Consider the following 11,056-nt stretch of genomic DNA (forward strand, 5'->3'; position numbering starts at 1 on the left):
TAAATATCCAGAATGAGTAAATCCATAGAAACAGATTAGTGGATGCCAGGGCTGGAGGGAGGAGGAAATGGGGAGTAACTGCCCAGTGGGTGCTGGGTTGATGGAAATGCTTAGGAGCCAGACAGAGGTAGTGGTTGCACAACTCTGAGGGCACTAAATGCCAGTAAGTTTGTCACTTCAGAATGGTTAATTTTATGTGAATTTCACCTGAATTGTTTAAGAAGGGAATATAAAACCTATAAACTGATACACAGGTAACATAAGACTAGAGAATCCTGGGCATCAAGTCCATAAAACTGACGTAGTCAGTAAGTTCATTTTGCTAAGGACAGAGGCCAACTTGTCTCTTTTTTCTCAAACTCCCACACCTCCCAGGATGCTACCACTCCTTTCAGCCTGTGACATGTGCCTGGCTTACAACTGAATATTTTATGGATGTCCTTGAGTGTGATTAAACAATTTCGCCTGCCCACACCCAAGTTATCAGCTCTATCTCATTCTTAATCCTTCTAGAATGACACAGAGGTCTTAAAGAAGAAATTACCTTTTCAGTTTCACAGTTAATCAATGGCAGCAGCTGCACAGTAAGAATGCTCGTATGCAGTAGTGTAAGGCCTATAACCTCTTCCCACCCACGCTTCCAAGGGCTTGCTCCCTCTCCACCATCCCCCTTGGTAATTGTTGCCACGCTGAGCCTGTCTGTCTCTCAGGAGAAACTGGGACCAACAGAAAAACTGCTAAAGCAACAGCCACAGAGTAACAGGAATCTGCACTCCACAAAAGTCTTGCCTGAATTTGCCCTGCCGTGTCCCTGCTGTGTAAAGAGAAAACCTAGGAAAGACTGAGCCCCTGGTCAATGTGGTGGTCAGGTCCTGGCGGTGAGATTGGGAAATAGCTGGCCTTGAACTTCTCTGCCAGGGGCTCCCTTCCAGGGCCAGATTTGCTATCTCTGCATTTTACTAAAGATACCATTTCCTGGTGCCTGGGGTCTAGAGGACCCAGTGGGTCACGTGAATGAGGAAGGGGCTGAGTGTGAAGCCACAGATGCCCTGTGTGTGGTGACAGCTGTGAGGTGCCTGCAGAGTGGCACCAGCCTACAGGCTGCAGGTGGCAGTCTTTGGGGAACATGAGCTCAGAGCTGCCACAGCTTCCGGTTTTGCAAGACAATGCTTCCTTCTCAAACTCCCACACCTCCCTGGATGTTACCACTCCTCTCAGCCTGCGGCATGTGCCTGGTTTACAACAATATTTTATGGATGTCCTTGGGAGCTATTAAAGAATTTGGTCTGCCTAGGCCCAAGATATCATGCTGACAATCTGGAACTTTACCTGAAATTTCCCAATTGTAAAAGGTTGGTTCAAAACATTATGAAATGGCCAGGCTCGGTGGCTCACATCTGTATTCCCAGCACTTTGGGAGGCAGAGGAGGGTGGATCACTTGAGCCCAGGAGTTCAAGAGCAGCCTGGGCAATCTAGGGAGACCCCCATCTCTACAAACTTCATGCCTTGCTCTTATGTGGGGAAAAGAGTGTAAAGCCTGTGGAGTGTTTACAAGTTTCCATAAGTAAACTATTGTACAAGTTACGGATGTATTTTAATGCTCCTCACAACTCTCCAGATTCTTCAATTTGCCCATAAAATCTGGTCTCTGAGAAAGAAACTGGAAGACACTTTCCTAGCAGAATCCAGATCATAACCTAGCATTCTCTGCAGCTGGTGGTGCTATGGTCTGTATAGCAAGAGGCCACCCAGCACAGTAGTTATGCCCATGGACTCTGGAAGTGGACAGCACCACCCTTACTGGCTGTCCCAGTGACCTGGGGTCACTTCTCTGTGCTTTGCTCTTCTCATCTCTAACATAGAGATACTAAAAGAACCTGCTGCCTTGGACTGCTGTGGAGGATTAAATGCATTCAGATATGAAAGTACTTGGAACAGTGCCTTGCACACAGCAAGCATTAGCTTTATATTCATCCAGACCATCCCTTTATATTCATCAAAAGCCAACAAGTGAGGCCTCCAGCCCGGGGCCAAGAGCCTATTGATGACATCAACCTCTTGCCTCTGGGGATGCAGGCCGTAGCTGGGCCAAACCTAGACCCACCCTTGCCCCACATGAGTTACAGGCGGAGAGGTACTCAAAGAGTAAAGAAGACAGACGCCCATGCTCCCGGTCTACTGAGAACTTCCTCTTCCTCTCGCTAGATGAACTATGAAGTCAGGAAGCTGGTGAATGTCTACAGAAACACAAAATAGAAAACAGATCTGGTCCCATTCCTTCCTAAAACATTGAATGCCAACTCATAATAAGAGCTCAGATATGTCCTAAGGGCCAAGTTATGTTTGAACCTCAGCATAGCAATGTTATCAAAAAAGCCCGCTGGGTCTCCACCTCTCCATATCAGTATTCTGTCTTAAGCTGAAGTATCAGTGACTACTTACTGAGCACCCACTACAATCAGAGCACTGTTTTAACGGCTAGGAATTGTAAAGAAAACAATGGTACCTGGTTCTGCAGAAGCTCATTCATTCTCCAAGTTAACAAATATTTATTAAATTCTCACTTTGTGCCAGGCACTAAGGAAACAGCAGTGAACACAGTAGATGAAAGCCCTGCCTTCTGGTGCACATAATGTTGGGAGATAGAGATAGATAATAAACAAATAGCTAGGTAAATTAAATAGTATGTCAGTTGATAATAAGCAATATGGAGAAAATACAATAGAGAGGGAGTGCCTGAATGGAGGTGAGTAATTCACAACAGCCAGGATGCTGACTGCAGACTCAGTGAGCCTGCCTCAGCGCCACCATGGTGGGTGGGGAAGGGAATAAGGGAGGCTTCAGCAGAGGCTGGGGTAGTCCATCAGGCCAAGGAGCAAATGGGAAAAACCAAAGAGACTCAGGGATTCGCAGCCCATGAGAGCCATGGGGAAGATGTCAAGTGCTCCTGATAGCATCACCTGAGTCCAAGAAAGAAGCTACCTCTTCACTAGCCACAGGCCCCTGCGCCCAAGGCTAGCAGAGCCACTGGTGACCAGGCAGGAAGGGTACATGGAACTGGAGTCTAGCAAATGCCAGCCCCTGACACCCCAGGAGCCGGCGTGAAGCTTCATAAGGACCTCTCCCTCTAGCTTTAAGCCACTGACCCCTCTCCCCGTACACCTGGGCCACCTTGAGGAAAGGCATGATGTCTGAGAGAAGGGAACACTGCCCAGAGGGGCTGCTTAACTGATCCGCCTGGATCATGCCTTACCTAGGCTAGAGCATTCATTTCTCTTGTTGAGAGCACAGGGGAAAATCAAATCAACTATAAATGAAGAAATTACATTTTCTCTGCCTAGGGGGAGGAGACAGGGAGGAAGAAAAAGTGGAAACTGTGAGTACAGAAACTATTTTGAGGAGTTTTGCATGAAAATGATCCAGAAGAGAAAAACTGATGACGAGAGAGAGAAAGAGAATTGACGCAGTGATGTCTGGAGGAGGAGAAAGGAGCACTTAAGGGGCAGAGCTGACTTCAGCTGCAAGTACCACCAACTGTCCCAGGGGAGCACGAGCAGAGGTGGGGGTGTGGTAGTTATCTTCAGAGAAACAGGGTGCAAGGAAACCTCCCAAAGGAGGGGGTGGTGGGTGGTGGGTCTAAGGAGAGAGGAGGGGGTATAAACCAGCAGCCTGGTGGTGGGAGAGTGAATGAGGTCAGGTGAGAGTTGGGAAGGCCGGGGGAACGAAGCACCCCGCTAGAGGTTGTGCTTTCAAGTGAAACAACGCCATGTGAGAGCAGGCAAGGAGTAGGCAGGGAATTCGGCTTCACCAGGGTTGTGGTGCTCTTGGTGGATGGACGAGGCTGACAACGGAGAAAAGAGCAAGGGAGTCGAGGGCGTCTGTGTGGGAGTGATGGCGACTGCCCGTGGAATTTACGTTGGGTAAAGGAAGAAAGTGAAGACCTGGGGCAGGCAAGGGACCGGGAAAAGGAAGGAGGAGCCAGCGATGGAGGTCGCAGTGGGTTGAAGGATTACCGGAACTGAGGTGCTAGGGGAAGAGAGCTAAAAAGAGAGCGGGCGGAGGTCAGAAAGAGGGCTGACTGAAGTGGAGGTGGAGGAAGGCTGGCAGGCAACCGTGAGGTGTAAGTTCCGTCGACAGGCGCGGCTGAGATCGGGTGGAGAGCAAGGTCATAGGTGGAAAGGAGGTCAACAAACTAGAGGCCAAGGCATTCCAAGACTCGGCATGGGTGTGAACGGCCGCAGATGCAGTGCTTGAAAGAGAGCGCAGGCACCTGGCCCTCAGGGGCTGCGGGTGACCACGGAGGAAAGCGCTAGGGAGGGCGGTTTTAGGACCGCTGGAAACAGCAGCGATGAGGGAGGCGACAGGTGTCCCTCCTCCAAGCTCACAGTCTGCATGTGAGACAGAACTGCAGGAGAAGCTTGTCCTAGGCAAAGCCAGGTGTCAGGTCCAGAATCGAGACTCCAGAGAAGAGGTTGAGGATTTAAGCCACTGAGGGGGTGGAGCTGGGCAGTGAGTAGGACGTCAGGCTTGCAAGCTCTGGGATTAGGCCGACCAGAGCCCATATCCCAGTCCCGCCTCTTACAGCCTGCTTGATCTCAAGCAAGACCGCTTTGTTCATGGGCGAAAGGAGCGCCCCGGGCCATGAGGATTAAATGGAGAGCACAGGGCCAGATCCATCTAAATTCTCAGTAAGTGTTAGCTATTGTTATTAAGACCACACCGAACAGACTGAACATCCGTTTTAGCCCCTTTCCCCAATTTTCGTTCTTTCCGGTGTTGACAAATCCTCTAGTTTTTTAAGTTTATAAAACATGTTGTACATAAGAACGACATATCACATGCGAAAGTACTCTAGTGTCCACGTAAATATTTGTCTTGTTCTTTATAATAAGTAAACATGCTCACGGATCCTTGAAATTATCTGGTCACTGCCGGGCGCGGTGGCTCACGCCTGTAATCCCAGCACTTTGGGAGGTCGAGGCGGGTGGACCACCTGGGGTCAGGAGTTCGAGACCAGGTTGGCCAACATGGCGAAACCCTGACTACACAAAAAACACAAAATTTAGCCGGGGCGTGGGCGCTCCTGTGCTCCCAGCTACTCAGGAGGCTGAGGTGGGAGGACTGCTTGAGCCTGGGAGGTCGAGGCTGCAGTGAGCTGTGATCGCGCCACTTAAACTCCAGCCTGGACGACAGTGAGACCCTGTCTCAAGAAGAAAAAAAGAAAGAAAGAAAGAAAAAAGAAAAAAAAGAAATTATTTGGTCAATTATATGGTCAGCTCCCTCCACCACTCGCGAAATTACAGAAGAGGAGAACTGGGCTGGGCGAGACCAGGACTAGCCCAAGATTACGGAAGTTACTCGGTTGTAGAGCCAGGATTAGACAGGAGAGGCTCTAGATTCTGGTCTAGACTCCCCTCCTATTATTTAGCATTATGTCTTCCTGAGGATTACCATGAGCCCTCCTCCACCGTCAAGGGGCAGCTACCAGCCACCAGACCAGATCCCTTCGAAGGTGCCCGGTGTACCAGACTGACAAAAGCGCCCGTACAGTGCTCAGTCCTGTAACCAAAGCTGTCTAGGGTGCAGACATCGCTCACCGGACCGGGTAGGGCTCGTGCGCTAAGGGCGCCGGGTATTCCAGTTGGTGGAGAGGGAAGCGCCCTGGAACTGCATGGGCCCGGGAGAGGGCGCGGGAGCAGGGCCGGGCCGGGGCGGGCCGCGGCCGTGGGCGGAGACTGCGCGCAGCTAGCTCGGGAGCGCCTCGGAGCCCACCCCGCAGAGCCGCTTCCCGCGCCCCGCAGCGCAGCGCAGCGCTCCGCCGTCTGACCTGCCGCGCCCGCAGCGTGCGGGCTGGGAAAGGAGGCGCTCACCGACAGGGACCACGCGCCAGGCTCCCAGCCCGACCCGGGACGCGGCGGCCACGCGGAGCACCCATGGGCAGCCCCTGGAACGGCAGCGACGGCCCCGAGGGGGCGCGGGAGCCGCCGTGGGCCGCGCTGCCGCCTTGCGACGAGCGCCGCTGCTCGCCCTTTCCCCTGGGGGCGCTAGTGCCGGTGACCGCCGTGTGCCTGTGCCTGTTCGTCGTCGGGGTGAGCGGCAACGTGGTGACCGTACTGCTGATCGGGCGCTACCGGGACATGCGGACCACCACCAACTTGTACCTGGGCAGCATGGCCGTGTCCGACCTACTCATCCTGCTCGGGCTGCCGTTCGACCTGTACCGCCTCTGGCGCTCGCGGCCCTGGGTGTTCGGGCCGCTGCTCTGCCGCCTCTCCCTCTACGTGGGCGAGGGCTGCACCTACGCCACGGTGCTGCACATGACCGCGCTCAGCGTCGAGCGCTACCTGGCCATCTGCCGCCCGCTCCGCGCCCGCGTCTTGGTCACCCGGCGCCGCGTCCGCGCGCTCATCGCTGTGCTCTGGGCCGTGGCGCTGCTCTCTGCCGGTCCCTTCTTGTTCCTGGTGGGCGTCGAGCAGGACCCCGGCATCTCCGTAGTCCCGGGCCTCAATGGCACCGCGCGGATCGCCTCCTCGCCTCTCGCCTCGTCGCCGCCTCTCTGGCTCTCGCGGGCGCCACCGCCGTCCCCGCCGTCGGGGCCCGAGACCGCGGAGGCCGCGGCGCTGTTCAGCCGCGAATGCCGGCCGAGCCCCGCGCAGCTGGGCGCGCTCCGTGTCATGCTGTGGGTCACCACCGCCTACTTCTTCCTGCCCTTTCTGTGCTTCAGCATCCTCTACGGGCTTATCGGGCGGGAGCTGTGGAGCAGCCGGCGGCCGCTGCGAGGCCCGGCCGCCTCGGGGCGGGAGAGAGGCCACCGGCAGACCGTCCGCATCCTGCGTAAGTGGAGCCGCCGTGGTTCCAAAGACGCCTGCCTGCAGTCCGCCCCGCCGGGGACCGCGCAAACGCTGGGTCCCCTTCCCCTGCTCGCCCAGCTCTGGGCGCCGCTTCCAGCTCCCTTTCCTATTTCGATTCCAGCCTCCACCCGCCGGTACTTCCCATCCCCCGAGAAAACCATGTCCTGTCCCCCAGGAGCTCTGGGGGACCCCAGGGCGCTTTGAGGGTGGGATCCCCGGATCCGATTCAGTAACCAGCAGTGCTTTTCCAGAGCCTCTGAGACCAGAAAGGAGAGTTGGTAATTCTTAATCCAACCACCTGTTAGATGCCACAGATGAGGAATCCTCACAGTGCTCTTGAGAAGACGAGGGAGATTTCATTAAGCTAAAATTTTTATTTAATGTTAAGTGATGCTGAAGGCTAAAGTAAACCTTGCTCGTATCAAAAAGTAAAGATTGTGCAGACCTGTTGTAGAATTCTTTTCAACAGAGAACAGAAAACTTGTCTCCGAAGTGGGTTTGTGGAAGGAAGCCTGCCAAGGCGGCTTGTTCAGAGAAATTGCTCCTTCTGGTTTATGTCCAGCCTTGATAACACATATGGGAGCCTACTATGCAGTTTTAAAGCAAGTATCCATGCAGCCTGCAGCCTGGTCATTTTTTCTGGGGTGAGGATCTGCCTAGGTAGAAGTTTTCTCTAATTTATTTTGCTGTTACTTGTTATTGCAGATGGTTCCTTGTCGGGGTGGGGGGTTTATTTGCTTCCCAATGCTTTTGTTAATCCCGGTGCTGTGTCTTATGTTGCAGTGGTGGTGGTTCTGGCATTTATAATTTGCTGGTTGCCCTTCCACGTTGGCAGAATCATTTACATAAACACGGAAGATTCGCGGATGATGTACTTCTCTCAGTACTTTAACATCGTCGCTCTGCAACTTTTCTATCTGAGCGCATCTATCAACCCAATCCTCTACAACCTCATTTCAAAGAAGTACAGAGCGGCGGCCTTTAAACTGTTGCTCGCAAGGAAGTCCAGGCCGAGAGGCTTCCACAGAAGCAGGGACACTGCGGGGGAAGTTGCAGGGGACACTGGAGGAGACACGGTGGGCTACACCGAGACAAGCGCTAACGTGAAGACGATGGGATAACCAGCACGGCCAAGCCAGGCTCCTCTTGCAGTTCTAAGACTTTGGGGAAAACAGGTGTGTAGAGAAATAAAGACTGAAAGTGAGGAACAGATCCTGTTAAGAAGAATGGAAAGAGGGTTGCAGTTGTGCCAGTTGGTTAAGAAATAGACCGCATGATTTATTTAACCAAGGTATGAAATGTAACTGTGCCAACCTTTCTAGTTTCCTTCCCACGTACCTCCTAAGGGAGGTCGATTTTACCATCATGAAATCCCACATCTCAAAGTGTGCTCTTGTGTGATGGTTTCATGAAGTCCTCATTCTCCTACTCTTTGGAAAGATGATTGTTCATTTTACAGTTAAATGATACACAAAGATGCTGCCCCAAAACTGCCACCTCTGAGATCATGAGTGTATTTTATGTTTTGGATGTAAATGTAACAGTACATCTACAAGGAACCAGGATAATGATAGTTTTGATCCAAGAAATGATTTAATACCTATGTATGGCTGCAAAAACTTTTAGAAGTAAAAGGAATTCTGGGTAGACTCCAGTGTTCAGGGGTCCCACCTCTCTCCAGATCACAGCAAATCATAACGTTTAGGCAAAATAATAGCCTCTTTCAGAAGTATTAAGCAATTGTGTTGCAACCCACTTCTCCTTGACACTGCCCATGGGACCTTCCCAGTGCCACTGGCCATGGGGTGGCAAACTTTGGGCATCAACATTTGAGAGTAGAGAGCTCAGCAGGACATGGCTTTCTCCAGTGACTACAAATGACGTTTGTAAAGAGCTATTTAATATGCTTTATCTCACCTCAGCTTGGTGGGGTGACTGCTGTTGTCAACATTCCTGTTTTGGAAGTGAGTCTTGGATTGCCCAAACAGGAGCTGGTGAGCTGGAGTCTGAATCCAGTGTTTAAGTTGCTCACCTAATCCCAAGCCAAGATGCTGTCCTTACTGAAAAACGCCAGCCAATGGATTTAGTCAAGAGTGAAAGAGAACTCACTGGACATTCTGATCAACAACTCTGTAACTTTGTTTTGTTTTTTACAGTTTAAAACACAAATATTTTTAGAGGGTTACTGCTGTCACTCAGCTCCAAAGGGCTTCACTTATGCCACCTTCTGTATGAATGGCACCCCCCAAGATGTGGGCAGGGTACAGCTTTCACAGTTGTACATGGGACCTTTTTTGGGGCTTTCAGATTGATAAATTCAAACCTAAATTACAATAGGATCTTGATTTGTATGAGGAATTTGTCCTGAGACCTTCATGAATCTTCACATCTACAAATACCAGTAAAGTGACAAATGCTATAACTTCAGAGTTATAAAGACAGATAGACATAAAGTCACATTGAGACTTGGAGGCTGGAGAGGCAGCTCCGTTGATTCACTGACTTGATGTCTCTGCTTCACAGCCCACAGTTTGGGTGGCTTTGGTAAATGTCTAAATTACTTTCCGCCACAGGCCACCATAGTCTCTTTTGAATAGTTAAAACTACAAAAGATGAATACATAAATAACAAGGGTCTGCCCGACATGCATTCAAAGTTCTGTTGCTTTCTCATTTTCTTAGCCAAAGCCCTAGCTCAGTCCCCAGCCCGGTCCACAATTGGCACAGGAATGAAGTCTCTCGTTTGCTTTTTCTCCTAGCTAGTGGAAGAAGCAGATTGCAGTCACTTCAAGAAGCATTCCCTAAACTGTGTTCTGCAGATTTCCAGGGATTATTGGAAAAAATGGTTCTGGGTTAAATATGGCAGGAAAATACCACATTGTGTTCCCCCTACCACACCCTAAACATTTCACACACATAACACAATATAGCATGTCAGAGGCTCTGAGAAGTTGTCTCAACCAACATTTCCTTGACTTATTTTATCACAGAACCAACTCCCCATCTTCCCTCCCAAGAACACTTAGTAAAATCTCATGGAGTGAGAAATACTTTGGGGAGCACTGATGTAGGGGTTCTGACAGTGGAGGTGCCAGCCTGGAGCCTCCATAACTCTCTGCTTGGTAGCACTGAGTACAGCAGCTGCCACAGTCCTTCTGCTCATGGGAGCTCCTCTCTGGAGCAGTCAGGAGTGGCCACCTCCCTAGGGAAAGTCACAGCAAAGAACCTTATTAAGATGTATATAATATTTTATTTTATTTTTTTAGAGACAGGATCTCACCCTGTTGCCCAGGCTGGAGTGCAGTGGCACAATCATAGCTCACTGTAACCTTAAATTCCTGGATTCGAACCATCCTCCCACCTCAGCCTCCCCAGTAGGCAGGACTACAGGCACACACCACCATGCCTGGCTAATTTTTTAGTTTTTTGTAAAGTTGGGGTCTTGCTGTGTTGCCCAGGCTGGTCTCAAACTCCTGGCCTCAAGCAATCCTCCTGCCTCAGCTTCCCAAAGTGCTGGGATTACAGGCATGAGCCACCACACCTGGCTCATGTATAATATTCTAAATGTAGAAGCAAAGACCTCTCTTTTGAGCTTTCTCGTTCAGAATCTAGAAAACAAGGATTTACATGACACTTTCCTGGGACTTAAGCATGTTTCCAGGTGTGGGCATAGGGAGGATCACCCTTCCCTTCCCAGATGGTACCTAGCCTAGCCTAGCCTAGCCTGAGGGCCTGAAGGCCATCCCTTCCTTCAGGATTCTTGTGTGGTCTCAGCCTACTAGTGGACTGTGAAATCAGTAAGTGTGTCATATTTTTCTTTAATGGAACAGTGTGGACAAGAATAGAGTCCATTGTGTATCACATGTACTAAGGTAACTATTGTGCTGTGAAACTTTTGTTTCAATTATGTTTTGGTTGGTGTCTTTCCCGGTTCACAAAATAAAATATATTCTAACTGTGGGTCATGGTGGAAAATGTTTAAAAAGTTGTTCTAAGATCTAAAGTTTTTCTCTGTTCTTACACCGACAACTGGCTATGAAAAGGGAGGCCAAGTCAGCGAATCACTGGAGCAGGAGAATCACTGAGCTCTGGTTTCCAGTCCAGGGCTCCCTACCCACCCAACCCAGGGTGGTAATCATGGAGGCTATGGGCCAGCCACTCCCTCCACCCCAACAGAGACCCGTGCTGGCATTCCAGCCACTTCT

At 50.8% G+C, this 11,056-nt stretch overlaps 1 protein-coding gene across 1 annotated transcript; it reads left to right on the plus strand.

Moving 5' to 3' along the window:
* Positions 1 to 5,896: 5,896 nt before the first annotated feature.
* Positions 5,897 to 9,104, plus strand: MLNR (motilin receptor). The gene is made up of 2 exons (XM_003809831.5): positions 5,897 to 6,835; positions 7,636 to 9,104. Exons 1-2 carry the CDS (start codon positions 5,935 to 5,937, stop codon positions 7,971 to 7,973), a joined length of 1,239 nt encoding a protein of 412 aa, XP_003809879.2. The 5' UTR covers positions 5,897 to 5,934; the 3' UTR covers positions 7,974 to 9,104.
* The last annotated feature ends 1,952 nt before the right edge of the window (positions 9,105 to 11,056 follow it).

Source organism: Pan paniscus, chromosome 14 (genome assembly GCF_029289425.2).
Source record: "Pan paniscus chromosome 14, NHGRI_mPanPan1-v2.0_pri, whole genome shotgun sequence".
In the NCBI taxonomy this organism is placed as follows: Eukaryota; Metazoa; Chordata; class Mammalia; order Primates; family Hominidae; genus Pan; species Pan paniscus.

Excerpts from the sequence above, each read along its gene's own strand:
- MLNR (XM_003809831.5), top strand. The coding sequence starts at position 5,935 with ATGGGCAGCCCCTGGAACGGCAGCGACGGCCCCGAGGGGGCGCGGGAG. Across the intron at positions 6,836-7,635 it reads GCAGACCGTCCGCATCCTGC|TGGTGGTGGTTCTGGCATTT; the intron begins GTAAGTGGAGCC and ends CTTATGTTGCAG.